This window comes from Sinocyclocheilus rhinocerous, unplaced genomic scaffold, assembly GCF_001515625.1.
Source record: "Sinocyclocheilus rhinocerous isolate Xijiao unplaced genomic scaffold, SAMN03320098_v1.1 scaffold13, whole genome shotgun sequence".
NCBI lineage: Eukaryota > Metazoa > Chordata > Actinopteri > Cypriniformes > Cyprinidae > Sinocyclocheilus > Sinocyclocheilus rhinocerous.
The window spans coordinates 170,814-197,273 of record NW_015627542.1 but is presented as its reverse complement, the minus strand read 5'-3'; the positions used below and the strand labels follow the sequence as shown (position 1 = coordinate 197,273).

The following is a 26,460-nucleotide window of genomic DNA, read 5'->3' as shown; positions in this document are numbered from 1 at the left end:
CTCTGGATTAAGTACGAGACCTATGGGCCATCTGCCCAAACATGATGCCAAAACTCCCACTAATAAGGCATTCTATTTTAGAATTTCTATAAGTATAAAAATGAGCCTTAAGCTGGTGCCTGAAAGTTCTTTTCCAACCACTGTTTTGACCACTCAGCTTTTTGAAATCCAAATTAAAATACGCAAACAAGGATATCCTTATCTGACACTAACACTAAAGAAAACACTTTTAACTCTGATGTATGCATTTCTTTTTACTTATTTTTGGACTTGTTTGCCATAGACACTTTTTATGAGAGATTACAACATAGGTGTTTGAGGCAGAACTGTGTATATAGCAAATAATTTATTGACAGTGATCTTTGATATATTACTTTCATTAAATGTGCATTGTCTTACTTTTAGCTTTTAGAACAACACAAATTCCCAGTATAAAGAAAGAAAAAAAACCTAAAGTAAATTGAAACAGGAACGAGCTGTTTTCTATTGCCTGTCATTGTCTGCATATTAAGCATGTCATTTGTAAATGGTTTCCACCCAGTCCATGGCTCGCAGTGCTCATGTTAAATGGAGTGATACTTGAAAGCAATACATATCCTGTGACCGCCTGCAGATATTTGGGCTATATCTCATCCATTGCTTCTAATTCATTTGCTGGAGAGGAAGCTGGATTTTAGTAAAAACAGCAGCTGCAAGGAATTTCAGCGGAGATCAAATGGGCATTGTAAGTCTTGTTAAGGGCTTACATCGACAAGACATCCATCACACTCTGAATATATACACAGCCGCAAATACGAAGGGAGAAAACAAAAGAACAAACTGAATCAATATTATCTCAGTGCAACAAACACAAGCTGATGTAGTTATTTTTTTACTTGTTCAATTTGGCTCTCTTCTTTCCTCCACCCCAGCCTGTGTCGCACTGGGCCGTCCCGGAACGAGATGCGTTCATTTCGGATCGGAGCTGAATTGACTCTTGTAGGTGATGGCACTTCTGTTTCTGTGGAGACAAAGGTAATTTTATTTTTTTTAAAAACACCTTTAATAATGCTAATACACCTGATAAGACTTTGACTGACATTTATGGAGTTTCCAACAAGCACAGTTCTTTCAAACACATAGAACAAAGCAAGCTTTTTTCTCTAGCTGATGCGTTCCACGTGTAGAACCCATGGCTGTGCTCAGCAAGCGGTAAAATGAAACAGCAAGTAAAACTTCATCGATTCGGGAGGCTACCGTGCACCACTTATCTTCCTGCACATAATTCTAAAACTTTCAAAAAATGATAAATTATTTTTATTTCAAAGATTCAAAGCCAAGTAACTCTTCTGATCCCTGGTTCTTAATAAATGTAATACATTTTACAAATGTAGTAATTGTTTAGCGAACACAAATTTTAGTTTTTACTACATTTGTCTTCATTTGTTCCCTGCCTTTGCCGATTAAGGTGGAAAAAAGTAGACATCTGCTCTCGACGGGTATTAATCGCACTTCAAACCCTGGACGTTTATATTCAAAGAGACACATGTTGTTGCCCGTGTTCTGTGGGCTGATATTTAATAAAACGGCCACACACTCACTTAACCGCTGTGACCAAACAAATTGTTTTCAGCCATTTTGCTCCCATTACCTTTGAAAGAGGGCAAAAAATGAGGCACCGGGAGATTTCCTCTACACATAATGAAAACGTTTATGGCTCCCTAAACTGCTCTTTATGGCTCGGCCCCAGTAAGTAGAGGATATCTTGTTGCATTAAACCTAAGTAGTATTTATAGAGTCCTTACTGTAATTGAACAATGTACTAAGCATGTCAACTTTGTGCTCATGACCTAATGACTCACGATGATTTAATTCAAATGACAAGAGGCCTATGAGGAGCTGGGAAAATTTGTTTTATGTTAGCTGATAAACAGACTAATTCACAACGGGAATAAAACATTATTTTCAGAAAATTAGTAGTGATATTTGTGGATTATAAAGGAATCGTTTTGCATGTAAAGTGAATTATCTATAAATAAATCTTTTAAGTTCTCTTTGATCTGTAGAATCAGCCCTCTCTCCAATAAATCACCTATAAATACCTCTATGTGAAAGGCTTGACTGAGTTCGTCATTCAGACAGCCAGTCAGTCATTCAGTCAGTCAGGCTGTCAGCATCCTCGTGGATTTCATTTTCAAATCATCATCAGAATCCAATTTAGTTTCATTAGGACAGACAGTGAAAAGCTTTCACAGTGCATCATGACTGTGTTAAACGCGCTGAGACCTGCTTGTGCCAGTCAGTGGGATCTTTGTCAGGGTGAGTCCTGAGTGGTATAGTGTGTGTGACAGAGCTCGCACTTAATCAGCGAGCTGTCAGAGGTCTCTCGCTGTCCGTTTCCTGCTGAAAGAGAGATTATTCCCCCCACCGTCCCCTCATTGACCCCGGCATCTGTCTGCAAAGCTGACACACGCACACATAGGCAATTATACACATACATATTCTCAAACATGCTTGCATTAACCAGAAGCATAAAAAAATTTAAAACATGTTTATCTTGCATTCACTTTTTAATAAGGTGGAACAAAATTACAAAGCTGCATTTATACATATAACAAAAGTGCTTGTTGATGTGTGAAATCGGATTTGTGTGATGTTGTAATGGGTTATCAAGTGAGCCAGATGATGTGTACAGTCATGTCAGTTTCCATCGTGTGCTTCACGTCACACCCACTGCACTCTGTGTGCAGTATTTGATTTGGCACCTTACCCACATGATTTAAATTCACATCATTGTGTGAAGTCTGCAGTGTTTTAAAATTCTTCCTTAATTAATCCCATCCCTTAACATTTCAGAAATTATTACTGGGATAAATCATACGGAGATGATGCTCTGAGTAGAACCCGAAAGCTGGTGCCAAAAAAGAGATATCGTAAAAAAAAATGTATCCAATGGTGTGCTGTATGTATTCATAACAGAAGTGGAGAAGGGAGTTTGACTGCTTTCAGAAAACATGCTATTTTGCTTGTGTGATATTATCAACAATGCAGGCATAGATGTTTCTAATGTTAATGGAGTGTTTGCATACTTTATAACTTGTATTTAAACAGCAAAATATGGTCAAATGTTTGGAATAATTAAGAAAAATTAAGCTCCTGTGATAGCAGTGCTGAATTTTCAGCTGCCATTACTATTATTCTGCCATCAAATTATTCTTCAGAAATCATTCAACATTAAAAGAAATAATTATTCCAAACTATAAGACCGGTTGTATATAGAAGAAAATTTGTGTTTTTTATAGCTGGTATTTATTTTATGTTATGTTATTTTATTTTGATAGTATGCATTTTAAGTAAAAGACTCACTTGTGTTTTCAGCTGAGTATCTTCGAGGCTGAGTATGCTTTTTAAGAGGTGGAGAGACACTAGTGGAGTCAGTCCAAAATCTTGCTCCTGAATCTCCACCGTCTCTGTCCCCTATGGCCTAAGAAAAAACAGATACAAGTATAGGCATATTAACATATTAAAGTATAGGCAACCACTCACACACACGAACATGCATAAATTTACTCTCCTATAAACAAATATCTACAGGGCTGAAAACAGCAGCAATTGTTAGTAAGTTTTCAAAGTATTTACTTTAAATTTAAATTCACAATTAATTAAAAATGAACAGTGGCATGTTAGTGTGCAGATTTAAGTATAATAAATGATAAATAAAAAAAAAGCTCTTACCACAAGCTGCACCCTCCCACCATTAAGAATATCCTGGCCAATATCAGGGAAGAAATGATCCCTAAAAAAGTCATTGAATAGATTACCTCTAACACAATTTACACCACAGCGCATTCACAACATGTGAGACCACTATAACTGATCACCATTATGAACTGTTAATAACTTCAATCTGTGTATATTTTTCAGAAGAATATAGTTCAGAGCAGTGTGTCTCACCGTCCCGTGCCTGCAGAGTCTGTTTCGGGATGAACTGCTTGTGTGTGGAGCCACTGCTAAGTTCTCTACTTGTAAGATTGTTTTTCCTCTGCTTTCGGTAATTTGTGAACTTCATTCACTGCTTGGTGAACTGCATTTGACATGAAACAAGATGAAAAGCATCCAAAACAGTTTTTTTTCTGACACATCCATTTAAATATTTACAGAAATAAACATTACATTTTGAAGGGGGGTTGTTTGCCAGACAACTCCTGATAAACACCAAGTTAATCAAAAAAGGAATAGTTTTGGACTGTAACTAAGAAGCAGAAGAAACAAGTCTGCGTGGTGGATAGCAAATGCAAATGACAGTTGTTTCGGGAACTTCTGTGGTGTATATTTACGCCTACTGAGCAAAAAAAGAAAAACTAAATGAGTAGGTAGGAAGTAGGGAGATTTATGGACAGTGTCCATACCTGTCACCAAAAAGCCCTAATTCAAAATAAACATGTTCTTGGTACAAACTAGCATGAATTGATAACGACTTCTGACGGCCAAGTGCTGGAACTAATGAGCCATTTATTTAAGTCATTTTCATGGTTTTGCCAAAAAGTAAAGCGCAGACAAGGTTTATGGGTTACAGTTGTCATGGGTTAATTGAAAATCCACTAAAAATGTCAAGTGATTAACTCCTCCCTAAGGGCTGAACAAGAAAACGGAAAAAAGGCAAAATACATTTATTGCTGATGAAAAGTCTACAAGTGAAACAATAATATTTAGTATTAACAGTATGTTTGCACTTTCAACAGACATGATTTTGAAGCTTTTTCATACACTTTAGGAAATGCAATAAACAAATAAAAAGAATAGATTTAATACAACTATTTGGACTTCAAACATTTGGACACTTAAGTATGAACACATAAAATGTATGAATTATATTGCATTCTATAACAAAATATCCAACCAAGAGGATCCTGCAAACAAATCATGTCATTTAGTCATTTTTTAACCAACTGGCCCTACGGTCATTTTTATTTGAACAGGGTGCTTGTGCTAATTTTCTTTCAAATAAATGGAAACTAGTTTGATGTTGTCAAATGCAATAATATTCATATACATTAAAGTGTGACTGCGTCGAAATACCATTGGGGCCACTGTATGTAAAATAAGTATTAGAATAGAATAGAATAGAATATGTTCATATAACATTATTTATATTAATAGTTCATTTATAGCATATATAGCACTTTATAGATTTAATATAATTTGATGTCAACAATCATAAAACTGTTACTTGAGTTCATAAAAAGTGTGCATTAGGACAGGTTCATGGTTCAATAAGTATTATTATTTGCTGAAAATTTGCAAGAAAATCAGGGTCGAAGTTGTGTGTATATACAGTGAACACACAAATTTAAGGGAAGGACCTCTAGAGTTAACCACAGATATTATATGATAGAAACACATGCAGCATCCAGTAGCTGTCAAACCCGCTTCCCCCCATCTATCCCACCCTCAGGACATTAGGGGGCCCAGGAGTCACGGCTGTTAGAAGGGCTCTTAAGTACATTAGGCTGTGTGGTGCTGCTATGGCGGTGACAGGAGTTAGAGAATCAGCTCTTTCACGAGGGTCAGGATAACAGAACCAAACTGCTGGGGGTGAGCGGCTCAAAGTGATTTCCTTAAGGACACTGTGCAGGTATTTTCAGAAATCCTGCTCTTCCTTCATACCAATACTGTCAATATAGTCAATGACACAAGGTCAATCCTGACAAAACCAAGATAACAACTGCCCTTTCTCTCCTTTAAAAGAAGTCATTAAAATATAATAGATTAATAGACATAGATCATATTTTGATGCTTATATATATATCTCATCTCATGTTACGTCTATCAAAAATGCTTCCACAGATTTTCCAGTTATTTTTGGGTCTGACTTACTAAACTGGAATTTGGCATCCAAAATGCCTAAATTGTTTCATTGCAATGAAGTCACTCCATGCACACACGCATAGGCTATGCACAAGACACACTGTGCATGTGGGGGATTCTTGAGTGTGTGTGTGAGTGTGAGTGTGAGTGTGTGTGTGTGTGTGTGACTATGAGACATACCCATGGGGCTTTGATTGTTTGGGAGTTCTCCGAGCAGACTCAAAGAGGGAGGTCAGGTCTTTTATCGTGAGGTTCTGTCTCCCACTTTCCTTTACCCTGGGTCAAACCTTCACCTCCAGAGAGCAGACCACAGGCAGTCAACCAGCGGTCAACACACACACACACAAACACACGCTACGGAAAGGTTTGTATGTACGCATGAAGCTTGTCAATCACATCAATCTGAAGCAATCAAAAAGTGCACCGAAATGGAAGAAATCTGATAAATCTTTGCGAAATGGAGGCAATCTGATAAATCTTAATATGAGATTTTGAGAAACTACAAATCCTTAGTTGCACTGGCGCAGAATAGCAAAAAAACAAGGTTCATTTGAACTTTTTAAATTCAAGAATTGATGTTTTAAAAATCATCTCTTGATTTTAATTTCCTTTAATACATTGGACAAAAGGAATTAGTAATTTGTTTAGAAAATCTTTTTAATTTAAGAGCTGATGTTTTAAAAATCATCCCTGAAAGTTTAATATCCTTTAATAAAGTGAAAAAAGGAATAATTAGTCATTTGTTGAGAAAATCTTAATGTGATATTTTGAGATCCTGTAAATCCTTGATTGCATTGGCACAGAAAAGCAAAAAAAATGCTTTAATTAAACTCTTTTTAAATTTAATAACTGATCATTTAAAATTATCTCTGATTATTTTAATTTCTTTTACTAAAGTGCACAAAAACACACAAAAATAGAATAATTAGTAATTTGTTGAAGAAATTGAAACAATCCGATAAATCTTAATGTGAGATTTTGAGAACCTATAAATCCTTGGTTGCATTGGTGCAGAAATTAAAATAAAATAAAATAAATTCTGATTATTTTAATTTATTTTACTAAAGTGAAAACACCAATAATAATTTGTCATTTTTAAGGTGATTGGCTATATATATGACCTAAGTAAGACATTGTATTTCAGTTAATCTCTTTCAACTGATCTAAAGTATTATTTTTCACAAAACCTCACTCTCTTCTGTGATTTCCTCGCAAAGGAATCCACCCAAACCAAAAGCATCATCTACTTGAGAAGTGATACAGTGCCAAGCCCAGCAGATACAGGAGACTGGAAATACATGACACATGGTGCAAATCAAACACAGGAGAGCAGCGAAAACCTGCAGGTTAATGCAAAGCAACTTTGCTGCATTTGACAAAAAAAGTGTCAAATGATTGCATTTCTTACGATTAAAGATGCTTAAACCAACATAAGCAGGGCATCATGAAACTTTGTGTCCTGGCTTTGGGGTTGGGTAAGGCTACCTGCTCTTCCCCTATGCTGACCTGCGGAAGGCACCAGCAATACAACCCCAACCCCATCCCTATCAGGGACGGCCCCAAGCCTCAGGCTACAGGCTGGCCGCATCATCTACTTGAAAAGTGACACAGTGCCAAACCCAGCAGATACAGGAGACTGGAAATACATGACACATGGTGCAAATCAAACACAGGAGAGCAGCGAAAACCTGCAGGTTAATGCAAAGCAACTTTGCTGCATTTGACAAAAAAAGTGTCAAATGATTGCATTTCTTACGATTAAAGATGCTTAAACCAACATAAGCAGGGCATCATGAAACTTTGTGTCCTGGCTTTGGGGTTGGGTAAGGCTACCTGCTCTTCCCCTATGCTGACCTGCGGAAGGCACCAGCAATACAACCCCAACCCCATCCCTATCAGGGACGGCCCGAACCCTCAGGCTACAGGCTGGCCGCCGCTCCCCTGCTCTCCCCCAGCAGGGGCTTACATTTCAGCCGAGCGCTCCAAGCCCCCTTCTGGAGGTGATTAGCCCCCTGAAGCCGTGACAGATTCTTTCCGAGATATCCGCCTCACTTGTGTTTATTTTATCCAAGCTCTCTTTTGTGGATGTGCTGGACATGAAGTAACCCACTTGAAAATGGGTATCGGCTTACATACGCCACGGGACTGGCGGAGGAGTCGGAACAACAACAAAAAAAGTAAAGAAAGAAAGCAACCATTCGCATGTAAAGAGGATATCTTTCCATTTATTTGCCCTGCTCTTTAACATGCCCCTTCATCTATGCCTTATCTCTTACGCTCGACCCCCCTCGGTAGCATTGTGCTCAAAGCCCACCCCCCTCGGGTGGCACTAGGGCTGCAGACGGCACTCTCTCTCTCTCTCTCTCTCTCAGTCTGGAACCCCTAAGTGCCCTACCTCCTCTGTACTTAACTCAATTTCACACTTCAGGTCCGCTACAAAGTCTCCTGAAATACAATCATCTTGTTTATTCTCCACCATCCCAAACAACCTAATAGCTAGCTATTTACGATCCCATCATGTGCATTCAATTTAATCGGCCGATGTGTATGTTTTCGTGTATTACACGCAAGGTAGATCCAAGCGTGTCCCAAATGACTGGATGGATCCAGCCCATGGGGAATAATGAAAATGGATCGGTTCTCTTAGAATTCAGGAAATTATGCAAACTCCATCAATTGTTGACTTGTATATTATATAACAACAACTTATTTCCTATAATGAATCAATTGATTAATATGGAGAATCACTTTATTTATACAGAGAATAAATGTATTCGTATGGTGAATTGTTTGATTAGTACTGTGTACTATTCAACTGATTCAAATGGTGAATCATTTTATTCATATAGTGAAAAATAGATCCATATGGTGAATAAATAGATTCATATAGTGCTGAAAAACAGATTCATATTTCTAAAGTGAATCAACTGAGTCATATAATGATTCAATTGATTCATATAGTGAATAAACTCATTCATATAAATATTAGTTGTGTCCCAACATTCCACACTTCGTTTTCCTGGTTAAATAAGTGGATCATCTGGGTGTTTAAAGTACATTTTTTGTTGGAATTTTCTGTGTGGATACACTAATCATGGAATTTATCCTACAAAATGGCATTTAATATTATGTAAACTGGGAAACACATATTCTTTTAATTTATAAAGTGACTCATTTGAATAGTAAATCAATTGATTCATACAGTACAGAGATTCAGTTGATTCATATGTAGCAACAACAGATTCATAGCTGAATAAACTGATTTGTATAGCGATTTAACTGATTCATATTATAAATCAATTAATTCATATACATATATATTTTTAGATGTATATAGTAACTTGTTTGATTTGTGGTGCATATATGCATGAATTTAGCCATACCTATAAAGTTGTCCTTGAAAGTAGGACGTGTTCGCCTTTTAGTTTCTGTAGAAACATACTGGTTACTGTGGCTCCTGAACAGGGCCAGACGTGGATGTGGGTCTAGTACACATAACACAGACAGGAACACAGCCACAAATGAGCTCATACGAATGCAGGATTCATCGAGTAGACAAGCGCAAACAGAGAACTGACAGAAACCAAAGCTTCATTTTCCATTACGAGACCAAAGCGCCCATGGAGCAGTGGCTCTGAGAGCTTGACACAGGCCCTCATTTCATGGGGCCATGATTGGATTTGTGGCATTAGAGTCACGCACTCCTGACCTTGATCAAAGCCGGCTTCAGGCCAACCCTGGAGGATCCAGACTAGGGCCAGCACTACCGTGTCTGGGATTCTTCTCAGACTCACGGCCCATTGAACTTACGAGCACTGATGTTTTCCTAGCTCCTAGTAATGAAGCAGGTTCTGGGCCCTTGGAGCTCAAAGCACGATGGAATATATGTAAGAATGTTTGCAGACGGGCCAATCGAACATGACAAGGCATGGAGCAGGGTGGAGCTGGTTGATGTTATGGCAGATTAAGCTTCTCATGGAATCACAAGCTCCATGCTAGTGTGGCATGACTGTTTACCAAAGACGTAGAGAGGGGAAAATTATTTTAAAAAAAGGTTCTGAAGACTGGCATAAAGTTTTAAGGAAATGGGCATTGTTTCATTAAATGGATGGTTCACCCAAAAAATAAAACACTGTACACTATGAAGAACACCATATTTTTTTTATATAATGTATTAAGAAACATGCTATTTTTTCTTAGAAGTCTCTTTGTGTCAGTACAGATTGATTGATTAATAGCAGCCTTTTTAGAGGTAATGCTTTTAACTTGACTAAATATTATATTAGTATTATTGTAGCTTTACTGACAGGAATGTACTTACACTGTCTTTCAGATGCTAATACAGTATATTATATCACAGACAGTGGTTCTCAGCCTTTTTGACTCCAAGGCCTCCACTGTTCACAACAATATTCAAAGGCCTTTTCCAGTTGTTTGTGATTTACTGGATAAGGATTAAGGATAACAGCTGTTGATAGGGTGAATTTAAAAAAAAAGTTTGTTTTAGGTGATTTTAATGCTTGTTTTTTTTTCTTGTCATCTTGAGGCCCCATAAGAAGTTTGCTGAGGCCCCTAGTGGGCCCTGGCCCCCTGATTGAGATGCACTGATCTAGGATCCAATAAAGGATCTGTTGAATTAAAAGTTGAATGATTTTAAGTATAACTCATAAGATGGATAAATTGATATATAAATATGCTTACCAAATAACCTCTTCTGCTTCTGTTTCTTGCCTTTCATTTTGTTGGCTCTCTTCAGCATGAAAAGGGCAGTGGACTCATTAGTGATTCCCCTGAAATAGAAGTTAACAAGAGTAACTACACTGGTCTATAAAAAGTTTTTTATGTGGAATTTAAAATGATTTTCTAATAAATTTGATTAAAATTGTGGCACTGAAGTGAAAGGACTGCACAGAGTAGCACAGAAACATACCATTCTTTGAGGATTTTTTCTGATTCCTCAGACAGGGTGCTGATTTTGAGGCTTGATCTGGAAATTTGTTTAGAAAACCATAGAAATTGCAAGAAAAAATTGGCAGCATGTTAATTTACGTAATGATCAGCATAAGACATGAAGCCAATGATTACCTGCTACTAAGGTGAGGCGTCAAGCTTTGCTCCGAACAGGCTGCACCTTCATTATCTGACCAGGCATGTTTTGGCTGCAGTGGAAAAACAGATAGAGTCTTTGGAGACCCTTGAATCGGAAGAGGGAGTGGAGACTAAGAAACACAAAGACAGTAAAAGAAAAAATAGCATCAGTATGCAGTTTCTAACACAAAGATCTCAGCCTTTTTGACTCCAAGGCCTCCACTGTTCACAACAATATTCAAAGGCCTTTTCCAGTTGTTTGTGATTTACTGGATAAGGATTAAGGATAACAGCTGTTGATAGGGTGAATTTAAAAAAAAAGTTTGTTTTAGGTGATTTTAATGCTTGTTTTTTTTTCTTGTCATCTTGAGGCCCCATAAGAAGTTTGCTGAGGCCCCTAGTGGGCCCTGGCCCCCTGATTGAGATGCACTGATCTAGGATCCAATAAAGGATCTGTTGAATTAAAAGTTGAATGATTTTAAGTATAACTCATAAGATGGATAAATTGATATATAAATATGCTTACCAAATAACCTCTTCTGCTTCTGTTTCTTGCCTTTCATTTTGTTGGCTCTCTTCAGCATGAAAAGGGCAGTGGACTCATTAGTGATTCCCCTGAAATAGAAGTTAACAAGAGTAACTACACTGGTCTATAAAAAGTTTTTTATGTGGAATTTAAAATGATTTTCTAATAAATTTGATTAAAATTGTGGCACTGAAGTGAAAGGACTGCACAGAGTAGCACAGAAACATACCATTCTTTGAGGATTTTTTCTGATTCCTCAGACAGGGTGCTGATTTTGAGGCTTGATCTGGAAATTTGTTTAGAAAACCATAGAAATTGCAAGAAAAAATTGGCAGCATGTTAATTTACGTAATGATCAGCATAAGACATGAAGCCAATGATTACCTGCTACTAAGGTGAGGCGTCAAGCTTTGCTCCGAACAGGCTGCACCTTCATTATCTGACCAGGCATGTTTTGGCTGCAGTGGAAAAACAGATAGAGTCTTTGGAGACCCTTGAATCGGAAGAGGGAGTGGAGACTAAGAAACACAAAGACAGTAAAAGAAAAAATAGCATCAGTATGCAGTTTCTAACACAAAGACTTTTTTTTTTTAAAGATAGATAATATTCATGCTGCCTGGTTGTAGAACATCGAAGTGCATTCAACAATCTCTACATTTCCACAGCAGCAGCTGCATCACATCACAGTACCGTGATAGAAATGGCCAGCTCTCTCTAAAGAAAAGAAACCGCAGGAGAAAAAGCGCCGTGCTGAAAAATGACATCTGCTGACGAGAAGGAAGTCTGAGGCGGCCTAGAAAGTAATTGTGTTTTTGGAGGCAATAAATTTGGCACTTAATCACCCAGAGAGACTCTGATTGTCCCGGCCCACAGACAGAAGGAGGATCCGTAGGGCTGTTACCTTTGGCAACGGCAGCTGATCTGAAAATGGCATCATCCTGGCCGGTAAGGCATTGGAATCCAGGGTTATCCAGGCTTTCTCCAGCGCTTTCTATTCACAACAGGGCACAAACAAAATCCAAGAGTTGAACATGGACTGCACCATTCCAAAATGCCATGTGATGGGATTTCTACAGCTGATAAAGTGCAACTTGATGTTTTCATTATTCCTTCAAAGCAAGTAGCAGATCACATTAAGCTAAAAGCACTGAACTGGTTTCCTGTGTGTGACAAACACTTGAGAACGTATCCACTTCAAAACAGATTTTTTTCCCCCCGAAGTCGTGACAGGCTGAAATTGGAGAGAATTTGTTTTCCAACATATGAAAAACGCCAGAATTTTTAGATGTAGACCAATAATACAGATCAATTTAACATGACATCGTAATACACTATAATGATTCGCCTAATAAGCTACACAGATGAGCTCACTTAGCGTAATGCATAGGTTAAGCCAAAGTTAAGTTGAGTAAACTTGATGCAAATGGACAGAAAATAGCAGGTGACATAAGAAAAAGAAACAACGTTTTCCTTCCCCTCTTTCCCGCTCATTGACTGCTCTTTTTCAATACCTAATCACAGCTGACAGCCGACCGCCTCACGGTTCTGAGCGCTAGTTTAAGGACTGTCAGCACAACGGCCCAGGCTATCTGTCTACCGACTTCACCATAATGGCAGGAGCACCAAGCATCTGCTCGAACCTCATCAAAAATGAATTCGTCCATGTCCACCTCTTCTAAGTCCTCATCGCTTTCTGTGATCCGAGCAGCAGCTAGAGCACGGGCCAGCTTTTCCCGCAGAACGCAACCCCTCCATGCAGCCTGCAGGGGCAACACACACAGCCATGAATCACATGCAAGCATAAATATTGTGTGTTATCCCATTAGGAAGATAAAACATAATGCATAGGTTAAGCCAAAGTTAAGTTGAGTAAACTTGATGCAAATGGACAGAAAATAGCAGGTGACATAAGAAAAAGAAACAACGTTTTCCTTCCCCTCTTTCCCGCTCATTGACTGCTCTTTTTCAATACCTAATCACAGCTGACAGCCGACCGCCTCACGGTTCTGAGCGCTAGTTTAAGGACTGTCAGCACAACGGCCCAGGCTATCTGTCTACCGACTTCACCATAATGGCAGGAGCACCAAGCATCTGCTCGAACCTCATCAAAAATGAATTCGTCCATGTCCACCTCTTCTAAGTCCTCATCGCTTTCTGTGATCCGAGCAGCAGCTAGAGCACGGGCCAGCTTTTCCCGCAGAACGCAACCCCTCCATGCAGCCTGCAGGGGCAACACACACAGCCATGAATCACATGCAAGCATAAATATTGTGTGTTATCCCATTAGGAAGATAAAACATGTTAACCTCTGTTTAATTGCCCCGCGGTCTGCAGTTTGAACTTTTGGTGACTTTGGCTTTGTAAGACAAATGTAACACTGGGATGCCTTTAAATCTGCGTATACCCCGCGGGGAAAAAAAGACTTAACGGATCAGAACCCTAGCGCCCCCACTCCAGCGTCACGTTGGAATCTGATTAATCGTTTTTTTCTTTTGGTTCGAGTCCTTGGAGACTCATTAAACACAAAGAGAGAGAGACAATATCCCTTAGAAGTTACATGTGAAAGAAATAGCCTGTTTTTAAAAGCACTACCTACCGACTCAAAACAAGCCCTTGGCAGTAATAGGTGTAATGAAGATGATTTAATTTTATTCAAGTTATTTACTGCATTCATAAAAGGAGGCATGGAAAACACCTTTTCAGAGATATATCAAACATTCCATGATCAAAAACAAAGTGAACAGAGGATTTTTTTTGTGAAAGGAGCTAAAAAATGAGTCTCACCTGAATAACAACAGCAGCACGTTCCCTCTCAGGCCCCCCAATGCAGGTATCTTCCACCTTATGAAGATGTGATTTTGTGTTAGTTTTTTCAATTAAGCCTGGGAGGCCCTCACATCTCTGCAATGAGCATCTCCTCCACCAGCATCACTGGATCGCCACAGCTGCCACTCTGAGTGACAGCAGAGAAGACAATTTTATCTGATGACTCACCAAGGTCATGAGAGACTAAATGAATGTCACTGAACTCAAGTCTCGGATGATTCATCTGTGTTAAAACATCTGGAGAGAGACCCAGCAGGGGTGTAATGTCATCCAAATGATTTAGAGATGAGCTTTATTTTGATTACCTTTAGCTCAAATTAAATGTACCTTCAAATCACGGGAGATGTTTACTACATACAGAAATTAAATGTAAAAGTAAGAACATTTTGTGTGTGAGAGTCATACATTTTAAGTTTCAGTGTCTGAACAGGTTCCATCTCACTTTGTGTCTGCATGCAGTCAGCAGATCGTAGCTCAAGGTCAGCTTGAGAAAACTGAGTCTTTTTGTGTTTCTGCCAATCTGCTGTATCCCGGAGACGCATCTCTAGACTTTGTCTCTGTGATAAAGATGCTTCAGAATAACTACATGAACTACTGTTAGCCGCCAGTGTAGAATCCTCTGTGACACAGCTGTCGTCACATTCATGGGCGTAACGCTGGTCCACTGCCAATCTGAGCAGGTCTGCTTGGTGGCCAATGGCAAGTGAGGGTGCAGAACTGTGCGAAAAATGCAGGAAAAAAGCACAACATTTCAGATATTAGGAGCCGGAGCCATTCACATACAAAGCATTTTTGCATTCCACTTCACTGCTTGTAAACTTTCTATATAAACATGTGCTGGACAGACATGATTGGCCATAGTGATTGCGTCTTGTGTCTTTTGCAGCGTCTTGCACGTGACACTCCATTAAAAAAAGGTGGCGTTCAAGTTAAAAGAACTTCTTGTTTTAAAAACATTTTCTTTTTCATTCTGTGGCATTTTTTAAAATGTAAAATTGCAAGTTTGAATGACTCATTAGAATCTTGGTAACACTTTACCAAAAGGTCTCATTAGTTAACATTAGTTAATGCATTAATAACAATAAGCAATACATTTGTTACAGTATTTCTTAATCTTAACGTTAACTGATAAAAGTACTGTTCATTAGTAGTTCATGTTAACTCAATTCCATTAAATATTAAAAATGTTTAATAATGATTTTAATAATGTATTAGTAAATGTTCAAATTGACATTTAACATATGCTTGATGAATTATTTTTCATTGTTAGATCATGTTTACTAATGCAGTTAACTAATGTTAACAAATGGAATCTTATTGTAAAGTACTAGAACAGGCTCTCATACTAGGTTGTTCGAAAAACACATTATTTTTCACATATTTTACATTATTACAACACCTCTCTCCCCAGTCTGGCATGAACGGCTCGAATAGTTCCTGTATCAAATGAAGGCCCGCCTTCTGAAATACGAAATGCGCTGTGATTGGTTAGCTGGCGCAGTGTGTGTTGTGATTGGCAGCACTCGGCGCCTGGTCGGGAAATGTCACGCCCCTTACCATAGCCGCCTGCGAGCTTCAGTGTAAATATTGCATTAAAATCAAATTAATTTGAGCACGATTTAAACCTGGATGATTGTAACCACTTTAACCAGATGATTGTAATCACTAAGTTCGTCTGCTTTGGGAAAGCTAGCGTGTCTCCGACATAGTGATAACACTCGTTGCCTTCTTTAGTGCAGCTCAACCAGGTCTCGTCCCATTCGTCGATCTTTGTGATATCACAAATCCCGGAAAATGTGCGTTGTAGTCCAAACGAGTCGTTCGTTGTAGTTTTTGAAAAGTCTCCTTTTGAAGTGGACTTTGAACTTTGTAACTTTGCAGATCTGTTTTATGCTCAAACAGCAACATTACAGACTAACTAAAGTTGAAAAAGTGAAAAAGCATAATAGGACCCCTTTAAACTAGCCTTTACCACAGAAATCAGAACATTTCTTGCGAGATGTAAAACTGGCTTAAAATGAAGTTTTTCAGGAAGTTTCTACAAAGGTGTCTCAATCCTACTCTAATTATTCTATTAGCAGTGGCTGGTTCAGCCCCTCCTGCCCCTGACCCTTGAGCACGTCTTTGCTGTCAACATCAGAAACCAGCTCTGTCACTATAGAGTCCCTGCTATTCTAATCCTATGACACGGTTAAAGGGGCATCTGCACCCCTCCAACATACACTCTGTCCAGAATAGAGTCATAAAAAGAGCCTTGCAAGAGTCAAATGCAATGTACAATTGTACTGGGAAACAGTCGAAACATGTTGAAATTCAGTGCAAGGACAAAGATGTATAACAAAATGGCTAATTTGATTACCTCATTAAAACAAATTAATGTCAAATTGCATATACAGTCAGCAACGAACATTCCGAAAGCCAAACATTATTACAAGCTGTAAAAATCAAGCCAAGGCAAATAAATACAATCCTAGACGTTACACAGTTCCCCTACTTACTGACATCTGAAATTACCTCAAAGAAAAAACGGGAAAGAGTTTCTTTTTTTTAGATATTTTGAAGAACTTACGCAGCTTTTGCAGTAACACAACATATTTATGATTCAGTGGCATAAATTCCATTTTATTGCCGTGGTTTGATGACATTAAATGAACCCCTCAGTTCGGTCTGTCACTCTAATCAACACAGGCGTTGGTTTACCATTGTATCGCGGTCAGAGTCTTCACCTTGCCAAAGCTGGGGACTGACACTGGGTCAGGTCAGATGTTAAATGGCTGCAGCGGTCCCCGCGGGTGTGCAAAAGACCCTTTGTGCAGAACGCGCTGCGGAAGGGTTAGGGGGTATCTCTAAAGTCCCCCAAGCCATAAGAGACCTCAGTTTGAACCACAGGACACACAGACTTCTGCCAATCATGTTTCATGAAACATGGCGAGTGTTCTGCTTTATTTGCTGGTGGTCTGCAGCAGCGTCTGAGCGTTTTGTATCGAAAGAAGTGGATATATAATATTTTTTTGATATTCAGCATGAATAGGCTCAAAGAACTAATTATAAATTTCTACATACCACAAAATTTTGAAAATAATTAAACTCAGATTAAAATTTCTTTGCCGTACCACATATAAAAGATAAGTTATTTTTTAAATTATTTATTATTATAATAAATAAAAAAAATATTATTACAATTATTGATTTATTTAAATATTCATATTTTTTTGGCCTGGATTTTCAGATTCTCTGCAAAGATCCTCTGCATAACTTATGATTTGTTTTCATTTACCTACTATTCAAGTATGATTAAACTATAAACTAAATATTACAAGCATTTTGCATAATATACTACAGGATTTACATTTTCACCAACTGGATCTTTATTAATACTTTTGAGAAAAATTGAAACTGCTTGTCTACCTGATCTCCATCTTTTGCTGCTGGAGAAGTGAATCTCGTCGCTCTTGCTGTGCTTGACAGAGGGCCTGGAAACTCCACTGCTGTTCTGGACATTTACGGGGCACTGCGGCAGCAGCAGTCTGCTCATTATTCAACTTAATCAAGCCAGGCACTGTTTCCAAAAGCAAGGACCTGAGGGAAAACAGGCATTTACGAGAATTACCTGATGAAAATGTAAGGTGAAACAACCACACATTGTGCTCAAAGCTCTTTGAAATGATTGCTTTAATTGTTAGTGACTGTTTATTTTATAATGTATAACAAAGCTATAACAAAGTTTTAAAGCAAAGGTTTATAATTGCAAAAAAGATATTTAAAAAAAATAACTTTTAGTTTATGTATAAAAAGAATCTAGATTAAATATAAAGATGCAAAAAAAAAATAATTATACTTTAAATAGCTTCTTTTGCAAAACAATTAGCAGTTCAGAGCAATATGTAATGTTACTGCATTGACTGTCCACTGCAATCATAAAAAAGTCTCTCTGTCTCCATGGGCTTTCTATTGGAGAATATTTACATTGAGCAGATGAAATCACTTAGGAAACGGGGATAAAACGTTTAATGAGTTTGACATTCTGGACCCAAGAGAATCAACAGAGCGCCTGTGCATCGACTAAGAGGTTTAGTCAGAGTCTGCCTTTCTCAATGATGACACTCGGCTTGGATTAGAAGTGAAAAAGGGTTTGCTGGCCTCATTTCAGAGATGTGACGGCCACTCAAGTGAGCCCATGTTGTTGTTGTTTTTTGTTTTTTTGGTCTGTGTTTTAATTTGCAAAAGCATATGAGAAAACACAGATGTAGCCTAGTCTTTGCTGAACCCTGCTGAGAGAAGTACAATTGAAGAACCGATGAGTGTTAATGAGTGTTATATTCAGTAACAATTAAATTACTTAATATTTTTTGCAGTCACTAATTTTAATTAACTATTTTTTTGATCATTTATTATTATTTTTAAAAATAAATTTGAGCTTTTTTATCTCTTTGTTTTTATTATCATAATGAATACTTTTACTAATATAAAATATTTAAGAAAAATATATAACTTTTTTACAAAATTTTCTTTGTTATTATTTTTTACTTTAAAGACAGTATTTGTTCAAAAATAGTTTTTCAGTTGTGGTATATTAATATTCAGTTAATTGTAAAAGATACACTTGATGGTAAATAAAATGAAGTGTTGGCAAATTCTATCCAAGCTGATATTAACAAAAAAGAGGTCATCTCTAAAAGCCAAAAACTGCTTCACATTTACAAAGCAGGCATGGTCATGTGATACACTTTTGGCCATGTTGTGTCTGGCCGCCAGGCTCCTATTGCTACCAAAAAACTGACTCTATTCATTACTCATGAAAACTTCCCTGTAAACAAAAGAAACTTACAGGAGTTTGATTAATCTAGCTAAAGTCTCCTCTCCCAGACTCTGAACGCTCGTGCGCTGTGTACTTCTCTGAGATATCCTTCGGTTCTTTAATTTAGGCTGTGTTATCACTGGACGGGGATGAAAGGGCCAGCGGAGAGCGAGAAAAACACTGGGTCTAATTCCGTTGTTGGCATTGAAGGTTAGACAAAGTTCAGCGAAATACTGAGCCAGACTCGAGTGAACTTCCTATCCGTCATGTCATCTCTAATAATATTCCGTCATTACAGAATAAAACAGATGTAAAGACACAGCAGATATATTTCACCTCAAGACTTCTTTTTGGAAGCCACATGCAAAAAGTGGAAAATAAAGTTGAAAAAATAACTATTAAAATAAACAGCTAAAAATATCACACCACATTCAATTTTATAAGAAGTCAATTTAGTAAGACGTTTCTGTCAGAAAAATGAATGTGTTGCCAACATTAAACTTTTTAGGCCTTCTGAACTATAAACTCATGTCATGACAGTCAAGAAATCTCTTTGGTATGTATGATGTTATTTTTTTTCCATTTTGGCTGAATGGACTGGATTGCTTCTTGAGAAATGAATTCCAACATGGTTTTGTATTTTCCTGATCTTCTTATTCTGTCTCTCACACATTTTTTCTAGCACATAAGAACATACAATTTGCAAATTAAAAAACCCTCAGCTAACTGCTGGCACTTTAAGAGCACATTTGCTTAAAACATATTCCCCCACTGAGCAAATATTTTCAGAATTACGAGCACTTAAATCCACGTGCGTACAGATGTCACTGGATAATCCAATAGCGGACACAGATACAATGGCCGGTGCAGTGATATGGGCCGGAAGCTCAGCGGTAAAAAGGAATGTTTATTCTACTTTAAACGCCTGGTGCACTTCCAGCCAATGTCCCCATTCACATTAGTTTCACATTCTCGGACAATTATGAAATGCTTAGTGACTTTTGCTGGAATGCACACATGACAGCTTCTGCCCAATCCAAGATAAATCTCTCCATTATAAAAGGAGGAACCACATTTCCTTTATATACTAATATTCACTCTCAACAACAAAAATACTCCAGAATTTAGCTTAGTGCCAGTGAGAAACTGAAAAATTAACTTAACTGTCGATGTAAAAGGCCCTAAACTGGGTCCTTGGGTCACACCTACCTGCAGTTGCTTTCCTGCTGTAGTGGGTTACCAGTCAGGTTAAGTTCTTGAAGACTGGTGCATTCCTGAAGACAAACGTTCTGCAAATCTAAAAGGGAGTCAGAACAGAGATACTTAGAGAAACTTACAACTTGCAATTTACTCTGCGAATGGTTATAATTCTAATGCTTTGGATGCAATCCAAACGTTTTCCAAAAGCAACTATGGTCACAAGTTCCGTCGTTACCAATGGAGTTCAATGGAACTACCGACCATAGTTAGCTAACGATGCTTTTGGGAAACACGCCCCCGGTCTTAATTGAAGACACTCAAATACTATGATTAAATATTTTGGAAACGCTTTAGAATAGGGAACACATATTCACTATTAATTAAGAGATTTCCCTTTATAAACTACTAATTTGCTGCTTATTAATAATTAGTAAGTTATTTGTTAAGTTTAGGTGGGGGGTATGATTAAGGGATCTAAAATATAGTCAGGCAGAATAATAAGTACTAATAAATGGTCAGTATGCTAGTAATATGCATGATAATAAGCAGCTATTTAACAGTGAGAATTGGTCCTTAAAACAAAGTGTTATCAATATTTCTATGAATTAGTATACACAAAAACTGTTATTCTCAATGGTACTTTAAGGAACAGTACACTAAAAAAATGTATAGTCATTATTGACTTATGTCATTCAAAACTTGATTGTTTCTATTTTTTTCAGTGGAACACAAAAATAGAATTTTGAAAAATATTTATGTTTCTTAAAAAAATCTATGCAGCTCTATTCCATATAACAATAATATATAGTGTCCATTTGACTTGCACTATAGTCATCTTCTGAGGTCATCTGAAGTTTAATAATAATTATGTGTGATGAAAAGAAAATTTTATTGGAAAAAAATTGGATTTTCCATTTAATTGGATTATCCATCCATATTCAAGAATAAAGAAAGTGATGGGGGTTGAGGGTTCAAGAAAGTGAACCCTCATTTTAAACAATAAAATATCTTAGCACTGTATATACTTGTAGGTTTTTATATTACATTTTACATAAGAACGTACTGCATTTAAACAAAGGCTTAAAGACTTTACCCTTTAGTAGAATTTAACTGTAAGACAGTGTTAAGTTCAAAAAACAAATTGGAAGAGACTCAAAACATTGTGAGCTGCTAGCCTAGACAACACCTGCAGTATGATGTCCTAGGTAGGCAGCTCACTAGGTTTTGAGAGATAGCTATTCTCCATTGAGGTCTACCTGTTATGGGACACAGAGAGGTTTTGGAGCAAAGGCAGCCAATAGGATTCCAGATCATCAACAGAAGATAGAAGATTGTCATCCAGGTACAGGTCCCTCAGAAGAATGTGGTTCTGCAGGACAGGCAGCTATGCCACAGGCCCGGAAATAAAAACAACAATTCCCTCTTGACCAGGTGATCACACATAAAGTCATTCTTTCTGTTCCAACCATGAATGTCCCATGAGCTGAAATGGGTGGAAACTCATGCCTCATCATGAACATGACTAATATACAAACGTTAAGCACAACAGATAATTCGATAATTCAGTTAAAGTGATGGCAGCCCAGGATTGCAGTCTAACAGATGAGCATTTTTTTTATTGGTATCATGTAATGAACACTGTCAAGTTACGCATTTTCTGGACACTGGGATGGAAATATGTTCCTAAATAAATAAATAAAAAGTGGTGAAAAGTCTATGATTTCAGTCGGGCTAATTAGAATAAGAACATAAACAGTTCTCGAATACTGACAAAACATCAAAGTAATGGAAAATTGTGATTAATCAATATGATCTTGAGATTACTGCTGAAGACATGATAAGTCATGATCTCATCTTTCAACTTGTTTGTTTCTTTGGTTGTGTAAGATTTACCTCAGTCAGACTGTTTCCTCTGAGGTCCAGTGTGTTAAGCTCCAAACCCTCAACGTGGCTTAGGTGGTTGTACGAACAGTCCAGATGGAGAAGGGTATAAATTTCGTTCAAACCTCTTATGCTGAGCAGCTGGTTATGGTCCACTGATAATCGCAGAAGCATTTTCAGGGGTCCTAAACCACCTAAGAAAGCAAAGATATATCATTTAGTCAATGCTGGTGTAGAAGGAGTGTATGAAGATAATTCTAGGCCATGGTGACAATATCTAATACCAGCCAAAGGATAATCTAATATAAAAAGGCAGCACTGGCAGGACATCATCTAACACTGACAGCAAATACCTTTAAACTGCATTTATCCTTTTCTTTATGATACATTTATTCATATTTATTCAATATGAGGCCATTTTCTTAGAAATGAGACACATCAAGACATATTTTAAGAGCAGAGTGAGGGCAAAAGGCCATTCGAAGACACCAAACTGGAACAATGGTGCCCTCTTCTGGATAATGACAACGTTGAGCATTAGATACTAATTCTGTGTCACACATGAGATCCAGATATCTTCAACTCACCAACAATCAGCATCTCTTTCTTGAGTGCTTTCAGTGCAAAATACATAAAACATCACTTATGCGAAAGATGTTGTTGTGTGAGAGCTGAAGAATTTGCAGGTTTTCAGCTCCATCAAGACCATGGATGTTCATCAGTTGGTTCCTGTCCAGAAGGAGGACCTGAAGGTTGGCCAGACCGCCACAATCCACATAAGTAATTGAGTTCTCCTTAATGTAAGAAACAATGGTACCATGCATTACAGTTCAAACTTTTGGGGTGAGAATGTTCTTTAAGTAATTAATACTTTTATTTAGCAAGGATGCATTAAAATGTATTAAAAGTGCGGTACAGACTTTCATAATGTTACAAATTATTTCTATTTTAAATAAATACTGCTCTTTTAAACCTTCTATTTATCAAAGAATCCTGAAAAAATTGGGGCAAAAAACTGTTTTCAACATTTATAATAAGGAAACCTGTTTCTTAAGCACAAAATTAGTGCATAAGAATGATTTCTGAAGAAGCATGTGACACTGAAGACTGGAATAATGGCTTCTATAAAAATTTAACTTTGCCCTCACATGAATATTTTATATTTAAAAATAAATTTAAGATGTAAAACAGTTATTTCATTTGTAATGATATAATTGTAATAATTTCACAATATTTCTAATTTTCTGTGTTTTTAATCAAATACTGTAAATGCAACCTTAGTGAGTATAAGAGACCTCTTTCAAAAACTTTCTTTTTTTTTTTAAATCTAAACTTTTTAATGGTAGTGTATACTGTATAGCATGCATAACGGACCATTTTACTAGAAAGTTTGAAAATAACGCGCATAATGCATTGGATAGTTTGTTCTTTCTTACTTGTACATCAATATATCTGATCTGAGAGCACTGGTTCAATCCATCCAAAGAAGTGAGGCCGCAGCGTCTAAGGGTCAAAGTCTGCAGTTTGTTACACTCGGACAGTGTGGACAGGCTACATCCTGGTAGGTCTTCCAGCGTCACTGTCGTAACCTGATTTTTTACAAGACAATTACAATAAAGCCAGCATGAACATGTCACAGCCAAGAAATGGGCTTTCACGTTTAATTTATACCTGTTTGAGAGAGCTCCAAGCTCCTGTTTTGAGAATAGTGTCCACAGACAGAGAGGGTAAGCTGGGGACTCTTCTTTTTCTTGGGCCTCTTTTTTTGGACTGCTGTTGTGCAGAAGACCCCTTCCTTTTATTCTGCAATGATAGTTTGGACCAGGGAGTGCAGCTCATCATCCAGGCCTGTCGCTTCTGCTCTGTGCTGTCAGGCAGACAGACACATTTAAATTGATTCTTGGCTTTTTGATTTATGGTCCTCAAGCTCAAAAGCGGTAGTATTTTGATGCCCCCTTGTGTCCATCTCAGGTGCTACAACAGCCAAATCAGAAGCTTGTACAGTCAAGTCTGTATTTCCTTTAACACTTAGATGATCTGCAACACTCGAGGAACCCACTGGACTAATACCAAGGTCACTGGAGAGACCTTGATGTACATTTATGTGTGACTCTGTAGTGGTTTTGGTCATTTTAATGCTTTTTCTTGACTGTGAGAGATTTACCTGAGAGTCAAGCTCTCCACTGCTTTCAACTGTTTTTTCTTCTTCATGGTTCTTTATTCTGTCTTTATCACTCTTCATTTGTGGTCTTATATAATCGAATCTTTCAGTGTCTTCTGTGTTTATGCTTTTAGGTTTGTCCTGTTTTTTCATCATTTTGCTGTCGTCATCCACTGTGTTTTCCATTTTCTTCTCATGCCTGATTCTTTCATTATTAGCTTCTATTTTTCTCACATTTACCTCATTTTCTTTGTTCTCCTGTTCCCCTCTTTCCTCCTCTCTTTTACATTCATCCTTCACCTGACTACTTCTTTCCATTTTTGTTCTTTCCTTTTCTTTATTCTTCTTGTCTACATCCTCTTCCTGTCTTCTGCGATCATCCTTTACACTTGTAATGTTGTTCTGCTTTTCCTTCTTCTGCATTTTCTTCCTTTTCTCATCTTCCTCTTCTGTTGTTCAAGTCTTTGCTCCTTCTCCAGACGATGGCACTCTTGTTCTTTAGCTTTCATAATCTGCTCTGCGTCTCTCCATCTCCTCCCTCTAAGCGCACTCTTCTTCCACAATCCTGTTCTCTCTCCTTCTTCAGCTTCTTCCATTCCCTCTTCTCCTCCTCAAGTCTCCTCTCCTCTTCTTTCTTTCTCCTACACTCTGTTTTGCTCCAGAGGCGCACTAATGTTCCTCTGAGAGCAGCTTGAACCTTTGTTGCTGCTATGCAATGAAGTTTTTGGGTTCTCATTCTCTCCTCCTGAGCCTTCTCAAAAGCCTGTTTTTCCTCCTCCATTTGCTCCTGAAGTTTCCTTATTAACATCTAAAGTTATTATTGACTGAAACACTTACTTCAGTAGATATTTATGAGGTGATATATAAGGTTATAGGAGAATAAGGTTAAAATCAAAATTAATATAATATAATATAATATATAATATATAATAATTTAACTTATACACATTGTAAACAAAATTGGTGTAGAATTTACTTTACTTGTGTATGTTAACAAATTTCACTCAGAAATTGCTAGTAAACTAATTACTGACTCAAGATTGAAATAGTATTTTCTTGTAAATTGTACTCCAATAATTTTTATTTTATTTACAACTTTGAAAAAATATTTCTCACATTATACATTCAACAAATTGTCTCATTTTTGTATGTTCCATTTTTTTTACACAATACACCAACTCTGTTCATATATTTACAAATATTTATTTTTATACAAATATTTATTTTTTATTCTTATTTAGTCTTCATTTTTGTATGCTTGCACATCCTCAACAATATTAGGCATATTTAAAGTCACCTGCTGTTTATCCAGCTCCAGCTGAAGATCTTCTGTGCGGTGAACTTCGTTTTTCATTCCAACGTTCTGTTATGAATTTCGATTTTGTGATTCAATCATCTTTACTTCTAATTTTAACATATATATTTTTAAAGTGCTAAAGACAATCTTACCAGAGTGGCCTCCTCTATTTTTTTCAACTCCTCCTCAAACTTTATAGGTGATATACTTCTCCTCTCTTCTTCTCTTTCTGAGTTCAAATGCAGCTCTCTTTCTACCTCCTGTGCTGCTCATTTCTGCTCCTCTTCCTTTCTTAGTCTTTTCTCTAATTCTTTCCACTCAAGACTAATTTGAAGATCACTCTCAGTGCATACATCATCTAAAAACAGAGTAAAGGTATAATTCTGTGAATATAAAGAGGCTAATTAGCAATCTATGCAAAACCATTGCAGAATTAGTTTTTATATTTTTGCATATTCAATGGCAGCATAATCTATGTTTTAACTAGTTTTAATAAACTTAAAATACAGGCCCATCTCATTACAGAAAATATACCTTCCATGCCTGACATATTCGGAATCTCCCGCTGGGCATTCTGTGGCACAATGTCTTTTAGATGGCCAACTTGTTCCACTAATTCAGAGATAACCTGACAAAAACATATGCATTTTTATAATCATACACTAACAAAAATGCAATACACCATCTGAGGAGTATGCTGCATGTCTGAGGGTAAATAAGGGTAATTAACAGCCTTTAATTTAAGGGAGAATTTAAAGCCTAAATTCATATTGACTGAACTTTAATGGACAAACTTGCAAGCAAATATCCGTACTCATGAAAGAATCTGGGTGTTG

General features: G+C 37.3%; 1 protein-coding gene across 1 annotated transcript; it reads right to left on the bottom strand.

Annotated features, from left to right (window-relative positions):
- Positions 1–493: 493 nt before the first annotated feature.
- Positions 494–26,201, bottom strand: LOC107730586 (leucine-rich repeat and IQ domain-containing protein 1). The gene is given in 29 exon segments (XM_016541448.1): positions 494–769; positions 876–914; positions 916–1,000; positions 3,346–3,463; positions 3,715–3,775; positions 3,934–4,063; positions 9,231–9,332; positions 11,462–11,550; positions 11,691–11,729; positions 11,846–11,979; positions 12,363–12,452; positions 13,563–13,682; positions 14,246–14,414; positions 14,693–15,004; positions 17,696–17,866; positions 20,295–20,382; positions 21,337–21,347; positions 21,542–21,669; positions 22,179–22,360; positions 22,810–22,960; positions 23,603–23,755; positions 23,838–24,056; positions 24,058–24,773; positions 24,776–24,831; positions 24,833–24,895; positions 24,897–25,135; positions 25,625–25,690; positions 25,777–25,982; positions 26,159–26,201. Coding segments are annotated over 29 exon segments (3,960 nt in total). The 5' UTR covers positions 26,175–26,201; the 3' UTR covers positions 494–762.
- Positions 26,202–26,460: the final 259 nt, after the last annotated feature.